Source organism: Eublepharis macularius, chromosome 5 (genome assembly GCF_028583425.1).
Source record: "Eublepharis macularius isolate TG4126 chromosome 5, MPM_Emac_v1.0, whole genome shotgun sequence".
Taxonomy (NCBI): Eukaryota; Metazoa; Chordata; class Lepidosauria; order Squamata; family Eublepharidae; genus Eublepharis; species Eublepharis macularius.
The window spans coordinates 97,570,436-97,584,769 of record NC_072794.1 but is presented as its reverse complement, the minus strand read 5'-3'; the positions used below and the strand labels follow the sequence as shown (position 1 = coordinate 97,584,769).

General features: G+C 45.3%; 1 protein-coding gene across 1 annotated transcript in view; it reads left to right on the top strand.

The window, feature by feature from the left end:
• ZSWIM5 (zinc finger SWIM-type containing 5) overlaps positions 1-12,927 on the top strand; it is a 179,807-nt gene extending 166,880 nt beyond the window's left edge. Inside the window, exons 7-14 of the mRNA XM_054981751.1 lie at positions 2,058-2,204; positions 2,478-2,612; positions 3,709-3,969; positions 4,444-4,579; positions 5,405-5,559; positions 8,287-8,450; positions 8,934-9,015; positions 10,449-12,927. Coding sequence (XP_054837726.1) covers positions 2,058-2,204; positions 2,478-2,612; positions 3,709-3,969; positions 4,444-4,579; positions 5,405-5,559; positions 8,287-8,450; positions 8,934-9,015; positions 10,449-11,311 — 1,943 coding nt within the window. The 3' untranslated portion in view covers positions 11,312-12,927. The remainder of the gene's footprint in view (positions 1-2,057; positions 2,205-2,477; positions 2,613-3,708; positions 3,970-4,443; positions 4,580-5,404; positions 5,560-8,286; positions 8,451-8,933; positions 9,016-10,448) is intronic.
• Positions 12,928-14,334: the final 1,407 nt, after the last annotated feature.

Here is a 14,334-nt window from a genome sequence, read left to right as displayed (position 1 = left end):
ATTTATGTGCCACACAATTGTACTGCCTGCAGGGTAAGCAGCTTTCTTGTAATAAAATCCTCAGGAACAGTCCAAAGTGCACACTTAATGTATAAGTATTCCAGTACAGAAACCTTCACACAAGTCTATAGAAGTTATGTGAAAGGTTGTAAATCTTTCCTTGTTAAGGAGAAATGAAGAAAACGATGATGGTAGAGCACTATTCATGATTGTTTATATATGAATACCCAAATGGAGCAAGTTCAGGAGACCATTGTATAAAATCTCCAGCTGCTTTTCTATGTGAAAAGAGAATGCCTCCTTTCTCTTAGAAATCTGGCATGGTGGGAAAGCTGTACTAAAACCTTTTATCTTTATACAGCCCCTTTCTGTGTGCAGGGAAGCCTTTCCTACGGGAGAAGCATTCAGACATGTAGTCCTCTATCTGCAGTTTGAAAGACCTCTACAATGCTCTGTTTCTGTGCATATGAGTCATCTGTCAAGAAGCAGCAGCTTTAAAATGCTGCAATATTGCACAAGAATGAATGGGTGCTGATTTATATGATCAGAATTACATAGTATAGTCCTGCTGGGTCTTTGCTATTTTGGATTGCAGGAGAGGAACTGCATATTTGAATGTTCCCCTGTGTAAAAGCAAAAACAAAACTAAACCTAGCTCATGGAAACCTAGCCTGTCAGATGTGTATGGTGGTGGTGGAAAGTGCTGTCAAGTCATAGGTGGCATATGGCAACCCCTGCTGGGGTTTTCATTGCAAGAGACTGACAGAGGTGGTTTGCCATTGCCTGCCTCTGCAACTTTGGTCTTCTCTGGAGGTCTCCTATCAAAGGCCAATCCTGCTTAGCTTCCAAAATCTGACAGGCATGCCTGGGCTAACCGGATCAAGTATGTACATCACATGATATTTCTGCATAAGTAGTTCAGCTTTAAAAAAAAGAGATGGAAGAAATATACTCAGACAACCCAAAGCAGAGGAAAAAACAAACGGAGGTGCAGGTCCCCCAACCTCTTGATCCCGGGTGCTGATAACACCAATGGTCAGGCAGGAGGGAGGTACCGGTCAATTTAATTTGTGAAACTTTTCAGTCACTGGATTTGTTCCACATCGAAGCCATGAATTCCAGACACAGGCTTAAATAAAACTCAGTTTATTGACTTAAGAAGTGTTTCAAAGCATAAAGCTCTCAAACTCAGGGAACATGCATAAAACAAATAAACCTTACTGTTGCTAGCTCAGATCTGCTTTACTAAAACATACAGAGCTAGCTATCTAGCTTCCTTGGCTGGCATCTTTAGTTGTTTCTCACTCATTTACAGAATGCAAGCCCTCATGCCACACAGCAGAAGGCATGCTGAGATGACAAGGTAGCATGGAGCTTCCAACCTCTCTCTGACATGATGGTATGGAGTAGAATGGAATAGAAGGGAACTGGGTGAGCTGAGAAGCCCTCTTTCCAGGCCTCAACCCACCATGCCAGGGCAAAGCTGTTAACTGGTGTTTCAGCTATATGGGAAAACTGGGAAGTGCAGAGGCAAGGTCGAATCTCTAGGGAACAGAGATTTCTCTGCAGGTGTCACCAATTAGCTTGGCCAGCACATATTTGTACTAGGCCAGAATCCCAACAACACTTAGAGGCTTTGAACCTGCGTTCAGCCATTTTACTTAGGCTGTAAGGTAGCAAGTTCCTTACATGAAGGCAGAGAGATACTAGGAAAGAGCAACTAAATTAAAAACTGGTTGAAGGCTCAAAAGTTTCTCAAACAGTAAGTGTAGTTTACAAATTACAGTCTGACCATATGGTTTATATTAATCATGATCTGATAGTCTTGTTTGAAAAACTTTGCATTTTCCAGCCAGTTTATATTTTTATATTTGGTTGATCTTTCTGATTCTGTCTTAGAGTTCAGCTCCAAGACAGAATCAGCAACAAGGCAGAGGATTCAAAAACAGAGCCCCAAGCTCTTGCTATCAGTTAAAGCGATCTCTTGCACAGGCAATACTATTATTATGCTTGTATTGGAAACTTAATTGTATGCTGTGTTTTGCATTATGTCACAGAACATGTCCCTACAGCCTGTGCCCGTGTTGATGCTCTTCGATCTCATGGATACCCCAAGGAAGCACTCCGTTTGACTGTGGCTATAATCAACACCTTGAGATTGCAGCAGCAGAGGCAGCTTGAGATATACAAGCATCAAAAGAAAGGTCTGGGCATTTGCCTGTTGGTCTTCTGGATGAGTAGTTTTGGAGGTGTGAGAGATACAGCAATACCCAATAGTAATTATTCATCTCCTCATCTCCTCCAAACAAACAGGAAATGCAAGCTAGGCCATGCTGGATTTTTATTTTTAGAGCAGTATTTTCACAAGCCCATGTAAAGAATGGGGTGTGTTTATGGAAGTAGTCGTGGGAATGTGGGAATTATGAAGATGAATAATTATAGGGGGGGGGTTCTTGTTTTTATTTTCCTTACATCAGAACTGCTGCAGAGAGGATCAACCACGATCACAAATCTGGAAAGCTGGGTGGGGCACCCTCTCAACCCCATTGGCTGCTTATTTCTCACTTTGACAGAAGCGTGTCGAGTAGATGAAAACTGTCTTGAAATCTCAGGTATGAATAAATTAGCAGCCCAGTTTGCCAAGCTCTGAACCCAGTGCAGAGTTTCTTCAGGCTTTTGCATCCAGATATCTCCTGTTGCGCATGGTGTTTGTGTGGCTTCCTGTAATGAACACAGGAAGGGCTCTTCTGCCAACTGAACATACCCTTTCTGTGAAAAGGAGCAAAAGCCTCTGATTGCTGCCGGAGCCTCGGGCCAGCTTGAAGTCTTGGAATCCATGATGCCCCTCTGTGATGGGTCACTCATGGCCCTCGTACCTTGTAGGTGACTCTTGGGAGCCAGACAGTGGAGAATAATAACATCAACAGTTCATTTGTATACTGCTGTTTGTATACCATAGATGATTTGTTTACCACAGATCATTTATATACCACAGATTAGTGCTCACTCAGAGCGGTAAAACAAAGTCTGTATTATTGTCCCCACAATGCAGGTGGTAAGCTTAGTTTGAGAGGAGTGGCTTACCCAAGGTCTCCGGGTGAGTTTATGGCAGTAGTGGGATTCGAACCAGCAAAGTGGTGCATCGCAACTCAACCACTGTGCCACACTATCTCTCAGTTCTGTGGTGCTCTTTACAGTCTCCCTGCTTTCCACCTCATTATGCAGATATTGCAGGGATATGGTTGACAAATCCAGCTGTTCAGCTCACCACAGCAGAGTTGGTGTGTTTGGGATCACAAGTTACATGGAGAGACAGCCATTGTGTTTTCTCTTCAGCGTGAAGGCTAGACCAATGACAGGGATGGAACAAATCAGACTGTGACCTGAAAGGAGGCGGGCAAGTAGACACTCGGTGAAGGTAGTGACATGAGAGCCAGTTTGGGGTAGTGGTTAAGAGCAGGGGACTCTGATCTGGAGAACTGGGTTTGATTCCTCACTCCTCCACTTGAAGCCAGCTGGGTGACCTTGGATCAGTCGCAGCTTCCCGGAGCTCTCTCAGCCCCACCCTCCTCACAGGGTGATTGTTGTGGGGATAATAACAACATGCTTTGTAAACAGCTCTGAGTGGGCGTTAAGTCATTCTGAAGGGCAGTATGTAAATTGAATGTTATTATGATGATGTCCCATAGATGACTCTGTTTCTACCAGATGCTGGCGATTCCAAGCCTCCAGTGTATCAGCATGTGCCTGTGGCCAACAGTTGCCCTGAGGGTGGAGAATCCTACCTCTCCCTGGCTTTGGAAGTGGCACTGATGGGGATGGGGCAGCAGCGAGTGATGCCAGAGGGCCTTTATGCCCAAGACAAAGTGTGGCGGAACGAGGAGCAGATCATTGCCCGCCTACAAGAGCTGGAGCTGGATGCTGTGATGGTGCAGATGCTACGCAAGCAGTGCATCCTGCTCCTGGAAGGTGAGAGGTGTTGCTGCTATCAGCCTTCCACGAGGAAGGAAGCTCTTAACCAACTGTACTGAAACAACTAAGCTTACATTCTGTAGCTAGAAATTAGAAGATCCCCATTGGTCACAGTATATAATCAGATGTGAATGGCCGAAGGGCTTGTTTGAATAGAACAGTGTGACAACAATATAAGTACTATGACATGGAGTTTGAGAGTGTCATGCTGGAGGTCAAGGCGATGAACAAAGTGCAGGTACATAATACTTCCATGAATGCTAGGAAGTCCACGGAAGCTGCTTTCTATGCTCTTAGCAGATGATGGTCAACGAGCCTCCTGCACCAAGTCCCATGGTGAATGTAGCTCCTCCGTCTCAACTGGTTCTGTTCTGCCACCTGTATGGTGAATGGGCAAACAGAACGCTCTGATTGAAATACTGCGGGGTATGGTTGCAGAATAGATGGTGACATGGCTGTGCTCCTGCATAGGTGGCCCCTTCAGCGGCCTTGGGGAGGTGATCCACCGTGAGAGTGTGCCGATGCACACCTTTGCCAAGTACTTGTTTTCTGCCTTGCTGCCGCATGATGCTGATCTGGCGTACAAGCTGGCCCTACGCTCCATGAGGTTTGTACAACTTTTCCCACTTCTTTTCTTTAGTAAAAGACAGCTTGTAATACAATGACTGAAAAAGTTGCTACATGTCTTAAATATTTCTTTTCTAAAACTTCTGCAGTGTACAAATTGTTCTGGTATTTTTGTGGCAGGTTTTTACAGGAAATTGTTTGTCCCTGGAAGGAGTAAATTGTACTCCCTTACTGGGACATGCATAGTACCCTTAGGACCTGATGCAAAGAGTGCTCAGATGTCACTTGGCTACTGCTGGTCTAGCAAAATACGCAGAGTTGGGGGGCGCCTGTAGGCTGGGAGTGGACAGTTTAATGCATTCTGTCTTCAGGCTTATAATGCAGGGACCTAACAGGTATTATAGTAGTTGTATGTCTCAGCCGGCACATCTGGGTGGGAGGGAAAGTTCTGGCTTCCTTTTCCTTGGATTCCTGAGACTGTTAAATATAAACATGTGAGCAGGTAGCTCCAAGCTGAAGCAGATGCCCTGGAACATGAGCTCCCCCCCTCCCGCCACCACTAAACAGAACCAGATGACTGCTGCGCAAACCATGCTTGGCTCAAACATAAAAGGCACAAGAGGGGGATGTTTCTAAACTTATGTTTTTCTTTTACAAGTTTATAAATCATTCCTCCGTTCTCTAGAGGCCTTTCAAGTTTGTTTGAGACTGGCCTTGTGTCCATATGCTATAGAAGCCCTAGAAAGGTTTTCTGTGTGGTTGTATACCAGCATGTTGTGGGGGAACAAGACAGAAAGTTACTTTAACCTACTATTGGCAGGTGTCCCTGCATGAGTCTGACATTTGCTGTTTTGATGCCTATTAGGCTGCCAGTTTTAGAGACGACTCCTTCAGGTGATGTCACACACCCCCACCATATTGTTTCAGTGGTACCTAGCAGGTACCCACGCTGGTTTACTCTAGGACACTTGGAATCGCAACAGTGTGAACTTGCTTCTACTATGCTGACAGCAGCCAAAGGTGAGTGAAGGACATTTGGTGCCACTGAACATGATCACCTGTAATTGAAAGGCCAATAGCATGTGCCAGCTGATCACAGTAGCAGCTCTTGCCACAGAGGTAGCCTTTTTTGTCCTTGAAATATTAGCAGGAGCTGTTGAGTATCATAAGAATTCCCATGGAAACTGAGCATCAATGGAGTAAGGACACCTTTGGCCTTTGAAAGTAAAGAGAGCACTGAGCAGGCGTTGCAGGATAGGGAGCGTTTGCCTCCTGTTGTCAAGGAACCTTAGCAAAGGCTGTGCCACTGCTGCCTGTATGAATGATAAAGCGAGTCTGCAGACTTGTTCCTGCTGGTCCACAGCAAGAAGTTAGTTGGTAAGCGTGGAGGCTCTGTTCTCTTAATTTATCAGCAGTTAGTATTGTGCATTCTGAAGTGCTGAGCCTGTCTGTGCCCTGTGGATGGGCAGGAGTGCTAAACACAACAGCGTACTCCCATATGGCAGTAAGTGGCCGTTCCCAGGCTAGCCCCTCCCATTCACTGCAGCACAGGTGAGGTTGTGTGCCCCACCTGGTTAGTGGGGGTTAGTGCTCTAGAATCCAGGTCAGTGGAGTAACTATATTTGCTTTGTAAATGTTTTGCTTCTTTCAAGTCCGCCTTGTCAAATTCACCTTAATCCCTGCTTTGAGCCAGATGGCAGCCTCTCCCCCTTTTTGTATACCTTTGTTCCACTTGCCTTGGCTGAGAGCATGTGATTGCTGCCAATCAAACCATTTGTTTTGGTTGCAGTTGAAGAAATCTTGGTGATGGTTTCCTTGGTTTAGGGAAATACACTGTGTAAAAGTTTAGCAGTGCAGCCCTAAACAGCTTTAACCCAGTCTAAACCCATTGATTTCAATGGCCTTTGATTGGATTAAGGTGGCACTGTTCCTCATGTTGCAAGTCAGACTATTTCTGTATCCTGGCTAATTGGCTACAATGCCTTGGTTTGTCTTTTGGATTGGCTGCCATTTATTCTGAGAGCCAGCATGGCATGAGAAGTACAATGCTGAAAAGACACGGACGTGTCCAGTAGTCGCTGCGCTGTGCAGCTGAATGCCATATGCCCTGTGTGGCTCAGTCATCACTGCTCCTTGGGACCCTGCCCGACTCTCTTTGAGTTAATAGAGAAGTTTTTCCTGAACAGCAAGGGAGCTGGCACTGCTTTCTCTCCTGTTCTCTACAGGAAATGTTTGGCAGTAGTCCTCTCTGTGGGCTGGTTCAGTGGCAGTGATAGTTCCTATCTGCATGTCCTCACAGTTCCAGATAGGCCAGATGGATGTTGGCTGCTAAACAAAACTCAAAGGCCAGTATAAAATAAAGCCAATTCTTGAAGCTTCAGGGACCAAGGGCCTCTCCATGCGTCTGACCTCAACTTTGATTCGACATACAATAGCGTTGCTGGAAGCAAATCAGCCAGGGAGTTGACACTAATTGTATTCCTCGGAGCTTTAACAAAGAATACCTGGCTTCTGAAAAGCCAGGTGCTAAAGCCTGAATGGCCGACTGGCAGAAAGTGATAAAAAGTCTTTCTCTTCATGAATGCTGGTAGAATGCATTGTTTATCGGTAGATAATCTCAGAAACTCTGTTGAAGCAAGGGGGACTCTGTAGCTAGATTTTAAAAACTTTATTGCACATTTGTTGTTGGGCTTGGATACAAGATGTTAAGCACTGCTACAGTATTTACTTGCATGCTTTCTGTAGTTTTCTTTTTCTGTTTTATACTAAAAGCTTTCTAAGTGAGGCAGGGTAGTTATCTAAATAAAATCTCCCCAGTGTGCAGTGTTTACATTCCTGGGCAGCTAACAAACTGGTTGATGTATGTACTATGCCCCTAACTCCCCCTGATAGCCTATGTTACACGTGACCCTTCATTAAACACTCTTCCTTCTCCTTTTCCGGGATTAATTTCCCAGTCCCTGAGGTTTGCTTTGTTTAAAGTTATTGGTAAAGGAGAAGATACAGTTGAAATGGTCTGTTTTTTTATGTTGCAACACAGGCTTTCAAAATTTGGTTTGCAACTTCTCCCTTGGTGTTTTTGGGTAGATCTACAAATAAATGTAATCACTGTAACCTTTTTGAGCCTATATTCATCATTAACACTCTGCCTTTATTGACTTTGTTACTAGGTGACAGTTTGAGACATGCAGTTCCTTATTAATAAGAAAGAAATATACAGAGGTACAAGTTTCTGGTCCTCTAGATTTAGTATATGCCTGCATCAGCTATAGTTGGTGGGGGGGGGGGATCATATAACCTACTCTTGTGGTCCAGTGTAGATGGCTTGAAGCCAAAATACTTGTCACGTATATTCTTCTGTGCTGTATCCATGTAGCATGTTGTATTTTCTTATTTGGTGCCAGTGAGATAAGCAAAGGCTCTCATCCATTGCAAATATCTTCCCTGGAATATTTTTTGGGAGTCCATGTATTTAGGATGGGCTGAATGGGAAGAATTTTGGGGTGAGCAATAATGCATCACACGAAAAGGCATTGATTAGAATACAGCATGCCCCTTGTGTGTGCATTTTGCCCTCAGAGTGGTTCTCTTCAGCAGGGCTGAGGATGACATCCCACTGCTGTTCTTTTCTCAGACATTTAGAAATACAGTGATATGTGGTTTAGACAGGAAAATGTTGCTGTCTTGGGTCAGGCAATGGGCAACCTACCAGGGCAGTCAGTAAGCTCCTTTTCTTTTTCTATGCAGGAGACATGCTGCGTCTGCGCACTGTTCTGGAAGCAATTCAAAAGAACATCCATTCTTCTTCCCTGATCTTCAAGCTGGCCCAAGATGCCTTCAAGATTGCCACTCCTGCTGACAACACTTCTGACACTACCCTGCTTAATGTAGCACTGGAGCTAGGGCTGCAGGTAAGGGAGAGGTAGCTGGAAAATATAGGTGGTCATTAGGAGATTGAGGGGTTATCTGGAAGACCTGATATGAAGCAGATGTTGACTGTAACTCAAATCTTGGGCATACTAGCTGTCCCAAAGTGCATCTTCCATGCAGCTCTGGTGTAGCTTGTCCATATTCTTCCTCTGAGGAGTCTAGAGCATCTTCTGTCTGCCTGCCACATTTGTATCTCACCTTCCTCTGATGAGCTCAGGACAGCATACATGGTTTGCCAGTTCTGTTTTGGCCAACTTGTGAGTCAGGTTAAATGGAGAATGAATGATTAGCCAATGATGACCCAACAAGCTTCAAGTTGGAGTAAGAATTTGAACTTGGATATCTCAATCCTGCTGTTTCCAGTGCCTTAGATTGACTCTTAGGTATGGATCCCAGGTAGTCTCCCATCCATGCAGTTTATGGGATCAGAAATAAACATTACCCACACTTTTTTGCTGCTCCAGGTGATGCGCATGACTTTATCTACTCTGAACTGGAGACGGAGGGAGATGGTGCGATGGCTGGTGACCTGTGCTACGGAAGTGGGTGGGTATGTCTGTGACCCTGACTGTAGCAAAATGTTATACTGAATGTGTGCAGTCTGATGAGCCTTTCACAGGTCCTGCGCGTTTGTAGGTGGATAGCGTTAGACGCCTTCCTTGTAACATAGGCTACAGCAGATGATAATGCTGCAGTATTGTGTACAATAACAAGCAGGGAAAATTCCCTCATCCTCTGACACCCACTCCCAGTCCACCTTGATCCCCACTCCCCCTTCTATCTTCAGTCCCCTCCTCCCCACCGTACCACTCTGCCTGCCTACCCATTCCTATCCCACCACTTTGCCTGCCCACCCCCTTCCTTACAACTCTGCCTGTCCACACATTTCCCTGCATCCAGGCCCAGTACATCCACCTCCACACTGCATTGCCTGCCCATGCTCCTTCACCTTCCTTGCTTCTCTGTTCACCTGCCCCTCCCCTCTTGTTTTGCAGGCTGGCTATTCACCAGCCAGACTGCCCAGTGGCTGCCGTCTGCATTTTGTTGCAGCTCCCCCTCTCTTGCTGCCTCAAGTAAGCTCCTCCTCCCCTCTGCCATTTGCCTGCCCCCCCCCGTCCCCTACTCACCTGTAGGGCTGTTGCCGCCACCATGAGGCTGCAGCTCCAACAGAAGAGTATTGTGTGAATGCTTCCAGACAAAACTTTCCCCTTGGTTTCAGATTTATTTTTTTTGCACACCTGGGGGCCCAAGTTTGCTTCCTTCTGTCTACATGGCCCCTGCAGATTTCAGCATCTGCAGATGGGGCCATGTTAACCACTAGATATACTGATGGTTGAATCTGCGATGTTAGTACTGTTTTCCAAATAATGCAGCTCTGAGGCTGAGATAGTGTGGCTAGCCTAAGACTACCTAGAGATGTCACAGAACAGGTGAGCTTCTAATAACAGACTCCTTGATTCATAGCTCATTTTGATAGCTCACCACCACAGCACCCAAATGCAAAGAGAGGACCTCTGCACTATCTCTTGAATTCAGAAATACAGGAGAATTTGTATCAGTGAAGATGCAGGTTTGGAACAGGTTAGATAATGCCTTTTTGTCCTCAAAGAATGATATGCTAGACATCCTGTAAAAGACAGCTTCCAGCCACAATTAAAATCAGGCACAAAACTTCTAGTAATCATAGTAGATTTGGTCAATAGTAAAATAATCTGTTGCAGAAAAATAGTGAATTTTGCCAACTTGAGTTATATTTAGGATAACTTTTGCCAAGAAGTCAGTATTTGAGTGATTTAGTGTGGTTCTTTGTAACACCAGGCATTGGTTACTGCCTCAATCAGCAGGGTTCCCATAGCACCGATGCAGGCTATAGACATAAATTATGGTTCAGCTTTCTTTGTTATCTCTATATGCTCAAGGAGTTCAGAATCATATTTCCACTTTACTGTGACTGGGAAGCTCTTGCATCTTTCTTGTAGGTGTACGAGCCTTAGTCAGCATCTTGCAGAGCTGGTATACCCTCTTCACTCCCACTGAAGCTACCAGCATAGTAGCAGCGACTGTGATGTCCCACAATACCATATTGCGCCTCAGCCTGGACTATCCACAGCGAGAAGAGCTGGCCAGTTGTGCCCGCACTTTGGCCCTGCAGTGTGCCATGAAGGACCCCCAGAACTGTGCCCTCTCAGCCTTGACTCTGTGCGAGAAGGATCACATTGCCTTTGAGACTGCTTACCAAATTGTTATAGATGCTGCTTCCACAGGCATGACGTACTCGCAGCTCTTCACCATTGCACGGTACATGGAGCATCGTGGCTACCCACTACGGGCCTTCAAGTTGGCATCCCTTGCCATGACCCACCTCAATCTTGCCTATAATCAGGACACGCACCCTGCCATCAATGATGTGCTCTGGGCCTGTGCACTCAGCCACTCCCTAGGAAAGAATGAGCTGGCAGCCATCATTCCGTTAGTGGTGAAGAGTGTGCACTGTGCTACAGTGCTGTCTGACATTCTGCGGCGCTGTACCATGACTGCACCAGGCCTCGCTGGCATTCCCGGCCGCAGGAACTCTGGGAAACTGATGTCAACCGACAAAGCACCTTTGCGCCAACTACTGGATGCTACAATAAGTGCTTACATCAACACCACACACTCCCGGCTCACCCACATCAGTCCCCGGCATTATGGGGAGTTCATAGAGTTTCTCAGCAAAGCCCGGGAGACTTTCTTGCTGGCCCAGGATGGCCACATTCAGTTTGCGCAATTTATAGACAACCTCAAGCAGATCTACAAGGGCAAGAAGAAGCTCATGTTGCTGGTGAGGGAGCGATTTGGATGAGCTTCTTCATGAGGAAAAGAAGAAACCCTGATCACTGTTGGTGGAAAAGTGCTTACTGGGCAAGACTGACTGTATTTTCCATCTGGCAAGAATTCCAGATTCTTCGAGGAACGTAAACCAAAAGTCAGCATGGCAGGAATGGTTTGCTTCCCACCCACCACTCGCTCACAAACACCTGGGCAATACCAAAAGCTAACGAGGAAATAGAATACCTCTTTTCCAAAGGGCATGGCAGATTGAGGCTGAAAAGCAAACAAAAACAAAAAACCACAGAGGAGATGCCGAAGCATTTTGCTCAGCCTCTTGAGTTGCCACTGGTGCTCTGAGCTGGTGGCCTTGCAAGACGTACATCCTTCCAAGACTGGCAAATTTCACCTCTTTTTTGTGTGTGTGAGAAGATTCTTAATTAAAACCTAAAGTTAACTATTCTCAGGGATTGCTTTACTAAAAGTAACAGAAGCATTTATGATACTGTAAATATAATAGTATATGTGTCGATTATTAAATTGTAAAGTTCTAATTATTTATAATTATTCTCTCTTCGTTTGGGGAATACTTGAAACTTGTCATGGGCTGGGATTATTATTATTTTTGGTTGAAACATTTCTGAATATGAGAAACATGAACATTTCTCAGGTTTTTCCCTGTTGGTGAAGAGTGTGAGTGGTATGTGGCAAGTGGAGACAAATGCCCAGCCTATGCACCAAGACATGGCAGCCTTGGAAGAGAGGAGACCAAGACGGCGGCAGCAGAACCAGATGCACCTCAGCATTTCAAGGCTATCAGGGTGTGGACTTGGCCTACTGCCTGTCAGCTGTGGCATTCTTCCTGCCTCTGCTGGTTTATACTGTGGTTCCAAATATGGAATACAAAGACCCTGGGAAGTCAGAAACCTGGCTGCGAAGTAGTTGAGCCCATAGTGTAAATAACCTATTTTTGGCCTTTCTCCATGTGTGTATGGATCGATGTGTGCAAGAGTCGCATACTTCTGTGAACAGGCACATGGGAAGGTTTCTGTCTTTCCTTCTGGGCAAATGGGGAGCAGGAATCAGTTTCCTCTCATTGTTTAGGTGTCTTTGTTTTCAAATCCATTTCTAAATGGCTGCCCTTGATGGCACTTGGTGAGGCTGGTGCCTTTGTGAAGACAGCGTGTCATACTGTTGTTTTCCGCATCTCTGACCACCATTCAGTTGTTCATCTTAATTTGAAGCTGTCTGACAATGAAGGGAAGGGGGTGGGTTGGGAGCAAAAAACAGCTCTTCCTTATTCCAAGTGTCTTTGTGTTCCCCTATTCCAGTGCGTTCTAGTTTTTAAGAGTCAGGGGCAGGGGTTGGGATGGGGGTAGTTTAGAAAATGTGGATTATTTACCTACTGTTTTGAGTCCCATTTTGTTTTCAATAAATCCTTTTAAAAAGGAAGGAAAAAAGTGGACCCAGGGGCAGGCAAACTCTCAGTATTTGTTGCCACAAAAGTATCATTCTCCATATCTGGCTCCTTTTATTTTGTGTGTACAACTTCTTGACCCGATGCTAATAAAAAGGAAGCAGAAGTTTATACCACCTCTGTATCACTCCAGCCATTTTTATATCATTCATGTTGCATTGCCAAAGAAAATATAGTGATGTAGTTGCAGCTCATGCAGGCTTTTGGTAAGATGAGAGATGAGCAGAAACTCAGTACAGCCTTCTAAACCATCCCCCTTGCACAGCTGTTTAGATCTAGCACCACCACCCCACCTTGCTGTCAACTGAGTTATGTGTTACCAAAATAGGTAGGTATAAACAAAAAAATTCACTTCCATGCTCTGATACATGTACCGGAGCTAGCAAAAGTCCTAGAGAATGAACCCTGAACAATGTGCCCACTGTTGAGGCCCAATTCCAGTTCGAGGCCATTTCCACACATCCTTAAAGGGATGGCCCACTCACTGAACACTGGTGGCTTTCCCCCTTCACTCCAGACAGCTGTTATCAAAATGGTTGCAGGCTGTTTGGCTTCCATTTTTTCAGTGCCTTTTCACGGAATGCACTTCCTCGCAGTCCCTGAAAAGGCACTGAAAAAGAGGAAGCCAGCCTGCAACTATTTTGAAAACTGAGACATCTGGCATGAAGGGGAAAAGCTACCAGCATTTGGTGACTGGGCTGTCCCTTTAAGGACATGTAGAAATGGTCCCGGTGTTTGGGATCTCAACTTCCATACTTGCTCCCCTACTGGACCCAGCCCTTCTAAAAATTTCTACCTGTTTAATCTGGTTAGAGGGTACACTTGCTACACCTCTGAGGAAGCTTACAGCATTTGTAAACATATGAGCAATGACTTTTTCATGGATTCCCCGATAGGCAGTAGCAGGAATGTGAGGAAGGCCACTAGCAGTAGAGATCTGGATAAACAGGGGCCGAGTTAACTTGTGTATCATTTTGTGAACTAGCCAAACTACCAATTTTTTTTGTAGATACAAAAATTAGCCCCCTGTCTCTAGCTGCCATTTCAGTGACTTCAATAGAAGTTCCTTCTCATTTGATGTTGGGGGGCTTTCCCCCTTTCCTATTTAAGTCGCTCCTCCAGCTTCTGTGCATGGCTTGCGTCTATGCAAACCTTAACTTGGCAGACCAGCAGCAGAACAGCTGGACTAGACCTCACTCCCTTTCCCCCCAATTCCCATCATGATTTTAAAAAGACTAGTTGGGAAACAACCCTAGCTATTTCCCATTCAGCACAATCTGACATCTCATATCCCCCACTGCCACTCCTCCAGCTTGGCTGATGCAAATGACAAACCCAAAGTGCACAAATTAAAGGGACATATGATATGGTCCCTGTAACAGTTCTTGCATTTGATGGGCAAGGAGCAGACTGCTATGTCTCATCAGAAGGCTCACACCCACCAAACACTGGAGAGAAATGTGAAAAGGTAGCATGAGAGGCTAAGGTGAAGTAATATCTCGCAACAGCTTCCCCAGATAAAGTTGGTAGCTTTTAACAATGAATTGGAATCAAATAGTCTACCCCAAAAGCTGTGCACA